The sequence below is a fragment of the Oryzias melastigma genome, unplaced genomic scaffold, assembly GCF_002922805.2.
Source record: "Oryzias melastigma strain HK-1 unplaced genomic scaffold, ASM292280v2 sc00221, whole genome shotgun sequence".
Lineage (NCBI taxonomy): Eukaryota > Metazoa > Chordata > Actinopteri > Beloniformes > Adrianichthyidae > Oryzias > Oryzias melastigma.
Genome location: NW_023416883.1, coordinates 215,999 through 233,877, shown reverse-complemented (window position 1 = coordinate 233,877; position 17,879 = coordinate 215,999). Strand labels below are relative to the sequence as shown.

The window sequence follows — 17,879 nt, the reverse complement described above, 5'->3', positions numbered from 1 at the left end:
TAAAATCTCTGCCAAGAAGTAAAATTCTGTCACGCCTTTGGACCACTTTGTTCAAATTATTGTGTATAAAATTTGGCTCATGCACATTGGGGGCATAGATATTAAAGTCCTCATTCAATGAAAATCATGTTTTTTTAGTTTTTAACATTCTTGTGTGGCATTTTTCTTCTGAAAGAGAATAAAATATAAGAAATCATTTTGTGTTTGCATTTCAGAGTATTTCTCCTTTTAAGTTGCTGTCACTCAAAGTCCCTGATAAAAACTCTGTTTGAATTCCTGAGACTTTCATACGTCACAGTAGCTAGCTAACCCGATGTAGCTGTAGAGGCTGGAGAAGATAATAAAACGTCCCACTTCTGTGCTGCAAAGGATTGTAATTCAGTGAAAGGCCAGACTGATGTTAGCTTTCATTATTTTCCAAAGGAATCTGAGGGGAAAATGGATTGGATTTATTGGTCACAGAAACGTCAATAATTATTTGATTATTTGCGGGAAAAGAGACATTTTTAAAATCCCATCAGCTGTCACAAATATGCTGTCCATGTTTGATCCAACCTGTAACGCTCCTTTAGGCTATGCGCACTGACCTACAGAAGAAGGTGTTTCGGCTCACGGAGCCCAGAGTGTGTGGATTAAAAACGCAACACAGGGATAAAATAATCAATTGATTGTATTAAAAAAAAAAAAAACAAACAGGACAACAAACATTTATAAACTTCCTAGAGGAGGAAAAATAGAGAGAAGAGGGGGAAAAGAGGGGACGAACGTCCAGAGTTCCGCTGTCTTGTAAAGTTCTGACTTTTCGTGTCGAGTGAGACCTCTCGTGTTGTCGTGTTCTCTCTTGTTCAGAGTTTTTGTCCGTGTTTTTAGAATTCGTGGGTAGCTCGCCTTGTCATCCGTGTCACCAAGTGATGGATGCTAGTCCAGAAGAGAGAACAAAATGGGGGGAAAAAAAACCTGACCTAAAAAAGGTCAAAGAAAACATATTCAGACTTACCATAAACCAATATACATATATACTATGTACACCAAGAAATTATTACTTTCAAATCAAGTTTTTTTTAAAATAGGCCTAAAGAGTTTCAAGTTATTCATATCAAAAAATGTAAGTGCACTTTATAGATCAATTAGCAAATGCGTTAAATTCAAAATATCAAAGTGTGAATAAATCAAGTATGTCAATAAATCAAGCATATTTAAATTGTTCGAACTATATGTATCAACCGTTTTCACAGAAGAGCATTACATGCGGCATCAAGAAAAAAAAAAACAATACAAAACTCCAAAACGTTTTAGCTCAGACCAACAAAAAGTGTCAAAGACAGTCCAAAGCGGACAAGACCAACAAAACTAGATATGGCAGAGGTAAACTCTTATTATCCGATTTAATTTGGCTGAAACGTCAAGTTAGTTTGGCAAAAGTTTTGCTTATCAAACCACAAAACAAAAACTAATAACAATGTTAGCCTAGCATTAGCTAGCGGCTTTTGCGTCGAAGGAATAATGCGGTAGCGTATTCGCTTTTTCAAAAGAAGTTTTCAAACTCACCGAAGAGCAGGGTTATGGGCTGTTTACCGGTAAGTGATGGTGGTTTATGGTGGAGTGTAGCTCAATAGTTTTTCTGCCAAGCCAGCCGACAGGAGAGCAGCAGCAGCCGGTGGAGGAAGCAAAGAGGAAGTGGCTTTGTGACCCGGATGTTGATAAAGGGACTCCGGCCCCGCCACAATAAGAGTGCTTTCAGGTGGTTTCTATTTGGCTTGATGGGCCGGTCCCTGGTCTGGGTTACACATCCCCCCCCGAACTCATGTACGTCCCTGTACATGTGTTGACTGGCTGCGTCTTGGCATGCAGATTCCTCTTCATCATCCTGGAGGGCGTGCAGGAATGTAGAGCTCAGCCCTTGCAGGAATGTCTGGATGCTCTTCAATAGGGGTCTCCCAGGATGGGTGTATTGAAGGCGGTCTGGCTGAGTCCTGGTCCGTTGTGGCCTCCTGACAAGCAATGGTTCAGGACTCTGTTGATCAGACACAGCAGGTGATGACAGTTTAGGGGAAAGAGTACCAGTATTTGAAGTGTTGAGATCCGTAGTTTGGTTGACATCATTCGGACTTTTAACAGCCGTCATTTGATCTGGTACAGGAATCATGATATCTTCTTCCACAGGTTCTTCTTTTACAGCTGGCACCATCTCGTCTTGTTGTGTTTCGAAAACAGGTGTAGGAGATGGAGGAAGGACTTCAGGTGATCTGGCAACAGGTAAGTTGACAGCAGGAATATCAGGTTCGACGTCTGGTTGCTGAGCGGTAGGTAGGTCCAAAGACGTGACAATAGTGACTGGTTCAGGTAAGAGAGGGATAAACTGATCATTATCATCATCATAATCATCACTTAGAGGTTCAGCTTCGGTTGTGGGTGAGGGAACAGGTACAGACTTTTGCTTTTGCTTGGGGGTCTTCTGAGATGAAACTAAGAAGCCACAAGGCAATAATAGATCCCTGTGTAAAGTGCGAAGGGGTTTTGACTGGTTTTCTGGACGGACAGTGTAGACTGGGAGGTTGTCTGCTTTCCTCACCACAATGTACACTGTCGACTCCCATTTGTCTGCCAATTTATGTTTCCCTCTTAGGCGTACGTTTTTTACGAGGACTCTCTCTCCAATGTCTAAGTCCACAGGAACCACATGCTGGTCAAATCGTTTTTTGTTTTGATCCATGTTCCGTTCTGCGTTCTTGATAGCTGTTAGTCTATTTTCCTTCAGGTGGGATCTCAGCTCCTGGACGTATTCTCTGTAGGAGGATGACCAGTCATCCTTCAGAGGCAGACCAAAAGCCAGGTCCACAGGCAACCTGGGTCGATGGCCAAACATTAATTCATATGGAGAGAATCCTGTAGTATCGTTTTTGGTGCAGTTGTAGGCATGCACAAGTGGTTTCACAAATTCTTTCCAGTGTTGTTTTTCACTTGTGGATAGAGTTCCTAGCATGTCCAACAAAGTCCGGTTGAATCTTTCTACTGGATTACCTCTTGGATAGTAAGGTGTTGTTCTTATTTTGTGGATCCCTGCCACCACACAGAGCTCACGGATGGTCTTGCTTTCAAAGTCTGTGCCTTGGTCGCTGTGCAGCTTCTCTGGTATTCCATAGTGAACAAAGAAGTTATCCCACAAACATCTTGTAACGGTGTGGGCCTTTTGGTTGAGAGTTGGCACAGCGACTGCATACTTTGTGAAGTGGTCAGTGATCACCAAGATGTCTTTTGTTCTTCCATCTGGTTCGACAGAAAGAAAATCCATGCAGACAAGTTCTAGCGGATGCGTTGTTTTGATATTAACCAGAGGTGCGGCTCGTTGTGGAAGTGTTTTTCGTTTTATACATCTCCGGGGCCAATAGAAACGGGAACGAACCAAATCCAGAGTCCTGTCGATTCCGAGGTGGCCCATCTGGTCGTGAAGCTGGTGTAAAACCACAGCTCTGAATTCCCTTGGCAGCACCAGCTGATACGTAACTTCCTCTCTGATCTGTCTTCTTCTTACGAGAAGGGTATTAAGGAGCTCCAATTTGTTTACTTCTCTCAGTAAGAAAGGCAGGTCAGGGAGCCGGTCTTTGACAGCTGGAGGTGGGGTGTGTCCATGTTCAAGATGGGCAATAACATGCTGGATTGTAGGGTCAGCACGCTGCCTGGCTGCGAGGTCGGACATAGAAAGTCGAGGGAGTATAGGAGACGTAAATTGAGAGTCATTGGTCAATCCATCTGGCAGACTGTTCACGTTGTGAGAGATTGACAAAATGAGGGCATGATCAGGATCTGGCAACATGTTGTAGATCATGTGACGGTCACATATGGCTTTAGTGGTGGTTTGGTCAATGCTAGATAAATCACTGTACAGGTGGTGTTGGGCAAACTTCTGGATACGCTCTCTCTCTTTACTTGAGACGTGGTCCTCAGATAGTTCACCGTGTGGTCGCCATGAAAGTCCATCAGAATCGATGTTTTGCTTTCCAGCTCGGTACATTATCTTAAAGGTGAATGTGGATAAAGCTGAAAGCCATCTGTAGCTGGTGGCATCAAGTTTCACAGTTGACAGAAGGTACGTGAGAGGATTGCTATCGGTGATAACTGTGAACTGGGCACCGTATAAGTAGTCATTGAATTTTTCGGTGACAGCCCACTTGAGGGCCAAGAACTCTAGCTTGTGGGCTGAGTACCTTGATTCACTCTTAGTGACTCCTCTGCTGGCATAAGCCACACAACTCTACTCCTCCCTTCATGCTCTTGATAGAGGATGGCACCCAGACCGGTGGAACTGGCATCTGTGTGGAGAATGTAAGGTCTCTGGGGATCTGCGAATGCCAAAACAGGTGCAGAGGTTAGCTTTTCAATGATTGCATTGAACGCCTGTTGACATTCTGGGGTCCACTGTCCTCCGAAAGGCTCTTTAGGATCACAATATTTATCCGGTTTGATGAATGGTTTCTGTCTTTTCTGTAACGGTGGGTATCCAGCTGTGTGATCATGAAGAGGTTTGACAATGGATGAATATCCCTTCACAAAACGCCTATAATACCCTGCAAACCCTAAGAATGATCGCAGCTCTTTTAGGGTTTTGGGTGGTGGCCAACTGGTCAGTGCTGAAATCTTGTCCGGATCTGTGCCCACCCCCTCTTGGGAAACTACATGACCTAGATATTTTACAGAGGTCTGAAAAAACACACATTGTCAACTGAGAGTTTTAGCCCATAATCCTTTAGTTTATTGAGCACTCTCATCAGTCTTTCCTCATGTTGCTCCAGAGTTGGGGCAAAAACGATGATGTCGTCTATGAAGACCAAAACCTCCCTCAGGTTCAGTTCTCCCATGCACTTTTCCATGAGGCGCTGAAAGGTGCTGGGGGCGTTGGTGATGCCTTGGGGCATTCGATTGAATTCCCAGAACCCGAGGGGGCACACAAAAGCAGTTTTTTCTTTATCTTCTTCTTCCATTTCAATTTGATAATATCCAGACTTGAGGTCCAGTACGGAAAACCATTTCGAACCAGAAAGAGCAGTGAAAGTGTCCTCCAACTTGGGTAGGGCGTAAGCATCTTTTATTGTCTGCAAGTTGAGTTTTCTGTAGTCAATGCAAAGACGAACACCACCATCTTTTTTCCGAACAACAACAATAGGGGATGCAAATGGCGAATCAGACTCTCTGATGATTCCGGTTTCTAAGAGGTCTTTAAGATGATTTCTGACTGCATCCACATCTTGTGGGTGGATGGGTCTAGGCCTTTGCTTGAATGGCGTTTGATCAGACAATTTAATCCTATGCCTGACCTTCGAAGTCTTGCCAAAGTCAAGGTCGTGTTTTGAAAAAACTTCAGGGATGCTGTTGAGTTTAATTATTATTCGTTGTTTCCATTCAGGGCTTATGGGTGAGTCTTTAAAGTTGTATTCTGACGATGTCGTTTCTGTGGCTGGTCCTTTGATGCTCTGGCTTTTTGAGATGACTTGTTGATAACTGCTGATCTCTGCTAGTACAGCTTGTGCAGGGATCTGAATGGAATGGCTTGTCTCATTGCTTACCACAACTGGCAGGTGGCATGGCTGGTGTTGTGGCAAGTCAATAAGGCAGCTTTTGATGACAAGTCCACCAGGCAAAAAGCTGGACTGGGGATGTTCAAGGAGAACAGTTTTTTCGCCTGGCACTTTTGTGAACAGGTGTCCATCCAGGACAGTGGTTTGACCAGCCTTGATAGTGTAGGGTTGATCAGACTGGAGGGTGACAGAGGCAATGTGGGTGTTGAATCTTTGGTTGAAGCGATGTTGGAGAATCTTGTAAACTGAGATATAGCCAGGTGAATTTTGCTTAGGTCGCCGTTTTGGCAAAGGCAACATCAAGGGTGTTGGTGCCGATAAGGATCTGGGGTGCTGACTGATTGTGGTCTGGTACCACCAGTGCCAGGGTGCTCATGTTGATACTGGAACCAAACAGCTCAGGCGGGAAAGTCATGTTAAGTTCAATGTACCCGGAGTATGGTACAGCCTGTCCATTTGCCCCTTCAATTTCCAACAGGTCCGTGACAGGATGGATGTCAAGGTCTGAAAGGTGAGTAATGTAGAAGGAGTGAGGAATGGTGGTGACTTGGGAACCAGAATCAAGCAGACAGTTGTACAATTGTTCATTCATCTTGACTTGACCGGTGCTTTTTGCTCCAATAAGACCCACTGGCAGATTGGAGATCTTATTCTTGGGACTTTTTCTTGAAACAGCTCCTGAGTGTCCCACCGCAGGAGTTGCATCTAGTTTAAAGACTGCTTGTTCTTGAGGTCCCATGCCTCTCGTCTTTGTTGCAGACTTCTTTTCTTCTGCTGGACCAGGGTAGGGTTGGCACGGTTACTGCAGGTAGAGGAAACGTGGCTATCCTCACCACAGTTAAAACAGTACCAGGGTCTGGGTCTGTTGGTTGGCTTAGGGGGAAGATGACTTTGTCTGGTGTGGCGTGGTGTGGCATTGGGTTCAGCTGCAGATGTCCTGGACAGTAGTTGGGACATTTGCTGCTGTCGTTTCTGTAGCTGTCGTTTCATCTCTTTGAGCTCTTCATTGGTGTGGGGGTTTTGGCCACAGGAACAGGTGCTTTGTGAATGGACCCAAACATAATGTCCCAGAAATGTTCTATTGGGTTTAAGTCAGGGGATGGTGAAGGCCATTCAATTGTTTCAATTCCTTCATCCTCCAGGTACTGCCTGCATACTCTTGACATGTGAGGCCGGGCATTGTCGTGCATTAGAAGGAAACCAGGACCTACTGCACCAGCGTAGGGTCTGACAATGGGTTCAAGGATTTCATCTGGATACCTTATGGCAGTCAGAGCACCATTTCCTAGGCAGTAGAGGTCTGTGCGTCCCTCCATGGATATGCCTCCCCAGACCATCACTGACCCATCACCAAACCTGTCATGTTGAACCACGTTGCAGGCAGCATAACGTTCTCCTTGTCTTCTCCAGACTCTTTCACGTCTATCACAGGTGCTCAGGGTGAACCTGCTCTCGTCTGTGAAAAGTACAGGGCGCCAGTGGCGGACTTGCCAATTCTGGTGTTCTTGAGCAAATGCCAGTGGAGCTCCACGGTGCTGGGCAGTGAGCACAGGGCCCACTACAGGACGTGGGGCCCTCAGGCCACCTTCATGAAGTCTGTTCCTGATTGTTTGGGTAGAGACATTCACACCAGTGGCCCTCTGGAGGTCATTCTGTAGGGCACGAGCAGTGCTCAGCCTCTTCCACCTTGCACAAAGGAGCAGGAATCGGTCCTGTTGAGGGGTTGAGGACCTTTTATGGCCCTGTCCAGCTCTCCCAGAATAACCAGCAGTCTCCTGAAATCTCCTCCATGTTCTGGAGATTGTGCTGGGAGACACATTAAACCTTCTTGCTGCAGCACGTGTGGATGTGCCATCCTGGAGAAGTTGGACAACCTGTGCAACTTCTGTAGGGTTAAGGAATCGCCTCATACTGTCAGTAGAGATAATTATCAAGCCAAAATCAGCACGAGTGGAAAACCAGCCAAAAAAGATCAAGAGGGAGAAACTTGAAATGACCTCCACATGTAACACCAGTCCTGTTTTGAGGGTTTTCTAATTGTTGCCACTGAAGTGCACCTGTTGTTAATTCCATGAACACCAATACAGCTGAAATTGATTAACGAGGCCCTCAGCTGCTTAACCAACCAGAAAATTATCAGACAGGTTTAATTCAATTCATGCCAGGCCCAATAAAAAAAGTGTTCCATTAATTTTTGTGAGCAGTATATATCACAACTACAATCTTTTCAAACTGCATTTTGTTGACCTGCTCTTGATTCACCACGATTTGAATAAAGAAATACTCAGAAATGCAATTTTAAGCATAATTTTGTCTCCTAGCAGAAGTAAAATGCTACAAGAACATGATAAATGCGAAGAAACAATCAGTTTTATTCTGTATTGCAATTCTTTCTTCCCCTGACCTTCTTCGAACATTCTGACAGTATTTCTATTAATTGTCAGAAAACTTTCAATCTCCCCCTCTCATTCAGGTGTACGACCCATCTGCCGCATATCTCGGTGCACCCGTGTTCTACGCCCCCCAGGCCTACACTGCCTTACCAAATCAGATCCGCTTCCCTACAGCCAAAGCTCCTGTTGGGGGGCGAGGCTTAATTAGGTCTCCTTCTGTCAGAGGTGAGGACACAGTCTGCTCAGTCTGAACAAGTGTGAACAAGAACAGGAATTGCAATGTTAAAAGGTTTTTGCAGGACACTTTTTAACCAGGTTTCTCATTGGAGACTGATTTAAGCTCCTCCTCTTCAGTTAGTCACAATAATTCAAAACTGAAACCTAACAGTCATAATTTTGGCCTAAAACACTTTTTTCTGGATGAAGCCACACCCCTCTAGCAAAAAAATCATATCCTTGTTAAGCAGGGCTTATGTAAAAATGAGGAAAAGGGTTCAGAAACTATTACCAATCACGTAAATATAAAGTATGTGGGTCAAAAATCTATGCTTTTTTGGTCCAACAGAATCAGATTCAATCAATCACAAGCTTGAGATAATTAAATCATTTCCCCTGTCACCATGGTTACCAGGACTTACTCTGATTTGAATAATTGTATGACTGTGCGATTCTCCCAGCTGATTTTTGGTGATTTGATTGATTTCACTGCCTCTCCTGTAGAAATTTACATGACTGTGCCTGTAGGGGCTGCGGGGGTACGGGGGCTGGGTGGGCGGGGCTACCTGGCTTATACTACCGGAGCCTTGGGACGTGGAAGTGGGGGCACCTCGTGTGGCCTGAAACTTGGCAAGCAGGTGGAGGAGAAGCTGTACGACCTGCTGCCGGGAATGGAGCTGACCCCTATGAACCCTGCAGCCCTGAGCCTGAAGGCCAATGCCCTCAAACCAGCAACACAGGTAAGAAAACATTCCATACAACAATGTAACCTATGCAGCATCATACATCCTCCTGCTGGTTTTAGACTGAGCTCATGGTTATTTAGCTAATTCAACTTGTGATCTCTAATGGCAGATTAGTTCATTCATTGGTAAATATTAAGATTAAGAAAACCTTTATTAGTCCCACAATGGAGAAATTGCAATATGCAACAGCACAGGTACAGTCAGAAATAAGTGAGAAAGGACAAAAATAAAATATACATTATAAAGAGCTAAGACAATAGGATACCCTATACATTATAAAAATAGCTAAGCAGTAAAATACAATATGCAAAACAATTGTAACAAGGGGGGATGGGGTTGGAGGGGCAGGCGACGAGGCCAAGGTAAGCAATTCAGCCCGTCGCCACCTCCACCACCGCGGTCCATATCAGCCGGGAGCAGGGTAAAGACCAACACACAAAGTCCCTTACAGGAGAGTGAAAGAGTTTATTCGGTCCAGAGGTGGAGTCCTTAAAATGTCCTTCCTGGGTTAGAGTCCATGCTGTCCATTGGGAGGAGTTAGAGTCCAGAAAAATAAAAGAGCCAGGTGCCTGAATACAAAACAATAAAAACAATAAGAGCTTTAGTAAAAAATGATAAAACATGCACAAAATATAAAACAGGCCCTGGAATAAAAGCATGCATCCCTCCCAATGCAGCTAAAAAGAAAGACACTACTCTTAAAAAAACAAAATCCCTTCAGGAAGGAGAAGGAAGGGGTACTTAGCTCAAAGAGGGGTGGGTCACAACCACACCCCTCTGCCGCTCCAGCTGACTCTCCCCTTCCTTGACTCCAAGCGCGTCACATCAGGTGGCGAAAAGTTTGTGCCGTCCAGGGAGGACCGGTGGTCACCCCACTCCCAGGGCGGCATGGCTCCGGGAGACGTGGGGATCCCCGCCTGTGAGTCTTGTTCATCCTCCTGCGCGTCTTCTATGTGCCTCTGTGTGCCTGCACATCTCTGTGTCCGTCCCTCTTGCTGCTGCACCTGGTGCTCTTCTTAAAGTCACCAGGTGTGGCTGGAGTGCACCTGTTCTTCATCTTCCAATTAGGTCCATTCAAAACAGTCAGTGCACACAAACAGGGCCCAGCAAAAAATAGAATAAAAACATAATAAAAACACATCCTGTTACACAATAATCAGTAATATATAGCAATTTGACAGTTATTGCAGTGTAGGTAGGTACAGTATGTATAGGTATATACAGGTATTGCCCAGTCAAATGATAGATAGACAACTTTATTAATCCATTTGGGACATGCCCGCAGGGAAATTAAAGAATAATTTGATCGATAATAAAAAGTAATAAATTGTGCTGTACACAGAGTTACGGATATTGCACATGGTGATCAGAATAGTTGGTTGTACAGTCTGACAGCCGCAGGAAGGAAAGATCTCCTGAATCTCTCCTTCACACACCGAGGGTGGAGCAGCCTGCCACTGAAGCTGCTTTCCCGGGCAGACAGAGTCTCCTGCATGGGGTGGGACTCATTGTCCAGCATGAATGTCAGTTTCTGCAGGACCCTCCTGTCACCCACCTCTCACACTGAGTCCAGAGAGCAGCCCAGGACAGAGCTGGACTTCCTGATGACAGTCCTGCGTCTTCCTCTCCCTCTCTGTGATGCTGCTGTTCCAGCAGAAGACAGCATACAGGATGACTGATGACACCACAGAGTCGTAGAAGGTCGTCAGGAGAGGCCGTCTCACACCAAAGGACCACAGTCTCCTCGGGAGGTAGGAGACTGCGTTCCTTTGGAGTGAGAGGACCTCTCCTGAAGACCTTCTACGACTCTGTGGTGTCATCAGTCAATATGAATGAATGAAAAGGTTTATTTCAAGCAATCAGGTCATAATACATAACATTTCAGTTAATGAATCACAAGTAGATCACTTGAAAGGGAGTGGAAGGAAGCGAACTTAAATAATAAATGAAAGGCAATCTGGTTTCAGAGAAAACGGATCAACCTCAATGGGTATCATTAATGCTGTAAAGGAAATCACAAACGCTCTGGATAAAAAGAAATCTGCAGCTGGAATTTTAATTGACTTAAAAAAAGCATTTCACTCTCAATCATGAAATCCTGCTGGACAAACTGGAAGTGAACAGGATCAGAGGAGTAGCACTAAGCAGTGTTCATTTTGACAGCAAATTTTAATTTAGTTTTAGTCATAGTCTTTTGACTAAAATAAGATTTAGTTTTAGTCGCAATTTGACATTTGTTGATTCTATTAATTTTAGTCAAATTTTAGACGATGAAATTACAGAAGATATTTAGTCGACAAAAATATACTGTAAAAGTAAAGCATTTTTATGAAATTTACTAAGTATGAATAACACAGGGATTTTAATGAATTGTAAAAAACAAACAAAAAAAAAAACATTTTACTCAATTTTGCTTCCAAACTTGTCATTTCTGCAAATTCAGCTTCAACACATACAATACATTCAATACAACACATTCAAAAATAACTTATAATTCCATCCCATTTGTGATAAATGTCTGAACATAAAAGAACTTGTATTGAAGTGGTAGTCAAGAGCAAAAAATGCATTAAAAAACCCTCACTAGGGAGTAAGCTGTCCTAACTCATGTCATTTGCTATGAGCATAGACTGTATATAAGAATTACTGGACTGAGCAACCCCCCTCCTTCCGTGTTCCATATAGGAAGTACCACTGGGTTGCAAAAAGGCCAAAGTCCCATTGACTTCCATTGAGAAACAGACAGTTATTTCTCAGTCATTTTATATCTCAGAATAATCATTCTTCCTCTGCTGCTTTCTGCTTAACTTCTTTTTTCTGATCCTATTTTTTTTAAAGATTTTTTTCCATCATCACAAGTTATTCGAGTTATAAATTGACCAATCAGATGGCTAAATAAGCGTTTGTGCGTCTGACGTCGAACGTCTGGGGGGTTTGATTGACAGATGACGGGTAGCCAATGGGAGCAGACTTCATCAATGCGGTCCGTGAAGGCCTTTTAACACCTACTTTACAATTCAACAATGTACCAATCATTGTCCTACTGTTGTTTTCCTCAATGGAATGTACCGATGCAGCAGTTTAAAACAACAAGAGGAGCATGCTGTCGACATTTTTAGATGAGGATTTACTCTGTAGAAATAGATTTCACTCTGAGGTTATGTGCTTTGGACTTTTTTGTTTGTTTAACGTTCGTTTTTCTTTTTTTCACTGTTTTGATTGTAGCTTATAAATAATAAGTTGCATATATGCGCATAAAATCACCAACCAAAGTTTCATCTTCTTCACTTTTCCAGCTTCAGCCTGAATTAGACGCAGCCGTCTGAGGAGCGCGAGACAAACTTGAAAGGACCTGGTCGTATTTTCAAACAGAAAAAAGATCCAGCTGTTCACTTGTTAGGATGGTTATTTATTTTAAATACCGCTGAACGCGCTTCTCACGTGCATCTAATCAGACTGTAACATGGCCGCGCATGTGAAGAGACAAGCTGCGGCGTGAGGGGGACACGCGCAGTTTTACAGCAGCGTCACCCAAATGCTCCTTCTAGCTGGACTAAAAGGAATAAATGTAAGTAAATCCCAAAGGACCGCTGACAGAATCAAATGTTGGAATGGTTCTCCCTCAAAGGCTTCAACAATGACTTGTACAATCAGCCCAGTCTCAGTAAAATGCGTACATATGCCACGATTTGGGAAATACCGTGTATAATATACTCCAAAATCGTTTTTTGCATGCATATAATACGCGCGGTCCTAAACGTGTTAAAGTCTGTTTTCCACGTTTGACACGTCCCCTGGTGGATGCGTGAGCATCACAGACAGCCCCACAAACGAACAATTTGCTTTTCTATCCCTAACCATAACCGTAATCCTAACCTTAACCAGGAACGACGTCATTTAGAAAAGAGCCGGAGGATTTCTGACCACGTGATCAAAACGAAACCTAAAAAGCCATTCTCTCGAGCCGCCGTTATTGAAGCTGTTTACATCCGCGGTCTCGTGGTCGAGGCGTGGAAAGAGGCAGACGGTTGCAATAAACTCACTCCAGATTGGCGACAGTACTTCTTGTAGATTCCATGACTCAGCTATGACTCAGACCAATCGCTGAAGATGGGTTGCGAATGGCGATATCCGTTTCAGGAATTGACGATGAAAGCGGCGGCCTACTTTCGCGAGGAGAGGAGGTAATGCATTTCCAATGGGGGACCTCATTGCTCGCTCAGTCCATTATTTTTACAGTCTATGGCTATGACCAGCATATGTTGTTTATTGTAATACCGCCTCCAGCCAATAGAGGGCGCTGTTGTCGTGTAAGACATGATGGAGTTGGAGATTAAACCGGTGACTGCTTGTGGATCTGAAGAAGCAGCGGGGCTGCTAGCACTCGGAAATAGACAACAACATCGGTTTATAACTTTACAAACGTCATGCAAAAACAAAAAAGCATCACTTGGATTTAAATGTAAACCTCTGTGCTTCAGAGCACATCCACGTGAAGAAAAGCGCTTCTCTGCTGTGCAGCAGCGCCGCTATTTAACTTGGCGAAAAACAAAATAAAGCAAAATATGTCAGATACTCCTACCCTTTAAAATGCCACAACAGTTAGAAGGGTAGAGGTAGAATTCAGATTCAGTCAATATTCTAGAAATGATAGTGTTCGCATCTTTACCTTTGTGTGGATTTCAGGCTGGCTTGTATGCAAACGTCGCCTCAGGTTTGTTGTGTTTTTGTGTGTGATGGCTGCTCCACACAACGTCTTGTTGAGGGTCACGTTAAAAGTCAAATTAGTCCTTTTATGTACTCTTCTTTTTCTACCTGGAGACATTTTCTACCTGAATCACAGGCAATTCATTGAAATAGCATCTTCCCGGGCGGGCTGCAGGACTCTGTTCTGATTGGATGGCTTTGCATTTGCTCCCGCCCTCCTCCACCAGCAGTCGTTATGATTGGATATTGTCTTTGAACAATGTAATGTAATTATGTGTTCTAATGTCTTTATTCGTTGACGAAAATGTCTATCAATTTAGTTAAAGCTTTCGTCTCTGCGCGGGACTTTCAGTTTCGTTTTCGTTTCGTTTTCTTTGAGTGAAAAATGTTGACGAAGACGATGATGAAAATTTTTTTTAACGAAATTAACACTGGCACTAAGTCGGGTCGAAAGCTATTTAACAGGAAGAAAACAATTTGTCAAGGTTAATGAATTTACATCAAAGGGATAAGTTGTGGTGTCCCACAAGGATCAATTCTGGGCCGCTGCTGTTCAATATTTACATCAATGATATATTCAATGTTTCAAAACTTTTAACACTCTTTTTATTTGCTGATGAAACAAAATATATTCTATTCCACAGACAATCAAAGGGAACTTTTCAATGTGTTGAACACAGAGTTAATCAAAATAAAATCATGGATGGAGAACAACAAACTATCTTTGAATCTAGACAAATCTAAAGTGATGCTTTTTGGTAATTACAAAGCCAATACAGAGCTCTCAATTAAAGTGAACAATGAGTTAATCGAAACTGTAACAGAAATTAAATTCTTAGGGATTGTTATTGATGGGCGATAGAGCGCCGTCCGGCGGCTGCTGCCCACCACTGAGAGAATTTCCCCATTATGGGAGTAATAAAGGATTTTTTTTTTTTTTGATAACAAACAGATCAGACACAAACAAACTAAACTTTCTAAAAGTATTTCAATTATAAATAAATCAAAATATATATTAGAATACAACTGTAGATATTTATTGTACTGCTCCTTAATATTACCATATTTCACCGACTGTATAGAAGTTTGGGGTAATAACGATGAGAGTTCACTACATCCTCTCTTTATGCTTCAGAAACGAGCCATCAGAATTATACGTAACATTCCCATAAATATCCAGAAACAGCTCTTAGAAATGAAGGAGGAACAAACTGAGAGGATGCAGGAACTTCAAGGTCAGATTGATAAGAACCACAAAGAAAAGTTTCTGTGTTTCTGTGTGGAACTAAACTCTGGAACAAGTTAAGTAATGAGCTCAAACAATGTTCAAGCATTTATACATTCAAGAAAATGTATAAAGAAACTCTAATCTCACAATATGAAGATAAGACGAGTTAAAGATCAACTGGTGTTTGAAGAATTCCAAATGTCTGAACTTGAATGTGATGAAACAATCAAAGCTTTTTCAAATGCAATCGATGAGTTTTATGTTATTTAATATACAGTAATGATTACAGGATTAATGTAATTATGTGTTCTAAAGATAATCAATGATTATTAGATATTGTGTGAATCATTAATGTTTACTGAAAATACTTAAGAATTATTTAAGAGAATGATTAATAAGAACTCCATTTGTAACATGAAAACTTGATTTCAATGTGTAATTATTATTTTTCTGTATTAATATAACATTGTATTTTGATGATAATCAATGAGTATTACATATCTGTTACATGATGTATGATTGATGTTACTGAAATAATGTTTGATGACATTAATCAATAATCAATAAGCACTTCACTTTGCTATTGGAAAAAAAAAAAAAAAAACAACTTGTATTTGATCTGATCAAAACCGGATTACATCCATCCATCCATTTTCCTGACCGCTTTGCCCCTTTCGGGGTCGCGGGGGTGCTGGAGCCTATCCCGGCTACTGAAGGGCGAAGGCGGGGTACACCCTGGACAGGCCACCGGATTACATAATTATCCAAAAGTGTAAAATGAAGTAATTAAGCAATCAATCAAACTCTACTGACTTTAGTTAATTATCACAAAAAAAATTAATGGGGTCCAGATGACGCACCCTTACATTGATGTGTGACGTGACGCATTTCTGTTCTGATCAGGCGTTAATTTTGATTACTTGGGGCCATGTGGACATAGCTATTGTGATGTAAGTGCTGACAGATCGACAGTGGAATGATAACCTTTGTCAACATTCTGCTGTAAGTGTACATAGTTAAATAAAGACTTGATACTACTTTGAGGGAATGAGTGATCTAGTGCACGTTTCTCTGTGCAACGAGAAAGAGCTTGAAGTCCAAGCTGCTGGAGATGATGAACCTAGAGCTTTAAGAGCTGCATGATTTCTGGTTTATGCTTTGTGTTCTCCAGGTGCTGGAGGAGCTCTGTCAGAAGAACAGCTGGGGTCAGCCTGTCTACCAGCTCCATTCTGCCATCAGTCCAGAACAGAGGCAGCTTTTCCTCTACAAGATCACTATTCCAGCATTGGCATCACAGTACCCCAACCTGTAGGTGTTGCTGCATTCATAGTTAAAAAACAGCAGTTTTTATCCATCCATCCATCTATACATATATATATAACATCAATATATATACACGTCATATCTGATCAAGAAATGTTACTTCTTATTTTAAATCTGTATAAGATAAATGTATGTCACTCAGGACTTCAAATTAAATCTGACTCAAAAACTGAGTTTTGCATCCAAACTTTTAGCTAAAACTTTGCAGCATCCAAATTTTTTCTGCAAGAGGTTTAGGAAAAATAAATCCTAAAATGCAAAACAGGTGGCAAGAAAGATCAAAGGTTTATTTAGGCTTGTTGGTAGACATAATGAGACCAGAACCTCTATTTTGGAGGGGGCGAGTGATTGGTTTCAGTGTGAACGGGGGTTATCACACAGTACAGAGAAGGGGGACAGCAGACTAGACATGAATTCCTGACAGATAAAATACATCTGGGACATTTTAAACATCATCTTTGGTCTAAATGTAAATAAAAACTGAAATTTCTTCACAAGAAATTTTGGTCACAAGTGAAAAATTTGTTTCAAAATAAAAGCATCATGGTCTGGGAGTATGGGGTGCCTTACTGTGGACCGTCTGGTCTCAGTATGACCGGAGGAGGAGCTTGGTTTGCATGGATGGTAGTAAGTTAGACCTCTTCCCAGTGCATGTTGGACTCTGGCAGGGCGGTCCGTTATCCCGACTCTTTTCATAGTCCTTATGGACAGAATTTCTAGGTGCAGCCAGGGCCTGGGGTTTGGAGACCACAGGATTTCCTCTCTGCTCTTTGTAGATGATGATGTCCTGTTGGCTTCATCGAGCCAGGACCTCCAGCATGCATTGGAGAGGTTTGCAGTCCAGTGTGAAGCGGCTGGAATGAGGGTCAGTACTGCTAAGTCTAACTATGGTTCTTGACTGGAGAAATGTAGTTTACCCTCTCTCTGTGGGTGGAGGTGTCTTACCTCAGGCGGAGAACTGTGATAAGGCAGGCCCTTGGTTAGTTTCAGATGCAGATAAAAGAGACACTAGAACAGTGTCGTCGGAGAATTTGATTAAAAATCTGTTCTCTTCTGAAGATCTGCAACTGTCTGTGTACAAAATAAAAAGGAGAGGAGAAAGGACACACCCCTGAGGAGACCCAGTGTTGCAAATGGAAGGTGGGGATAATTTACCATCAACAAGGACATGCTGAACCCTGTCAGTAAGAAAATTTAAAATCAATAAAAGAACCTGATCTGGGAGGTTAAAATCAGAAGTCAGTCTTTGGATCAGAATGTGGGGCTGCATTCTATTAAAAGCAGAGGAAAAATCTCCAAATAAAAGTCTAACATGAGCCCCGGAGTTCTCAAGGTTCTTAAAAACAGTGTTCAGTAAAAAAAGTTTAGCATCCTAGACTCCCTTTTTAGACTAGTATGCAAATTGCAGAGGATCCATTTTCCCCTTCAGTTGAGAACAAGATAAAAGACTTTAAAATATGTTCAAAACTTTTCATGACAAGTGATGTCAGTGCCACCGGTCTAAAATCACCAAGGGTTTCTGAGTTCCCTGATTTTGGAAGAGGTATGACAGTTGATGTCTTCCATAAGACAGGAATTTGCCCAATGTCAACGCACAGTTGAGACAGTTTTCAAAAAACAACACTGAGCTGGGCGGCACAGTGGTGCAAGGTACGGCCACAGATGCCATCAGGGCCCTTTGCCTTACCAGTCT

The 17,879-nt window shown here is 42.5% G+C and overlaps 1 protein-coding gene across 5 annotated transcripts in view; it reads left to right on the top strand.

Annotated features, from left to right (window-relative positions):
- The window catches only part of a1cf (apobec1 complementation factor), a 98,215-nt gene that overhangs the window by 75,339 nt on the left and 4,997 nt on the right, over positions 1-17,879 (top strand). For 3 of the 5 annotated variants that reach the window (XM_024261526.2, XM_024261525.2, XM_024261529.2), the window contains exons 9-11: positions 8,047-8,191; positions 8,687-8,922; positions 16,035-16,171. In XM_024261526.2, the coding sequence (XP_024117294.1) occupies positions 8,047-8,191; positions 8,687-8,922; positions 16,035-16,171 (518 nt within the window). The remainder of the gene's footprint in view (positions 1-8,046; positions 8,192-8,686; positions 8,923-16,034; positions 16,172-17,879) is intronic. The other 2 variants (XM_024261528.2, XM_024261527.2) reach the window with 1 other exon arrangement.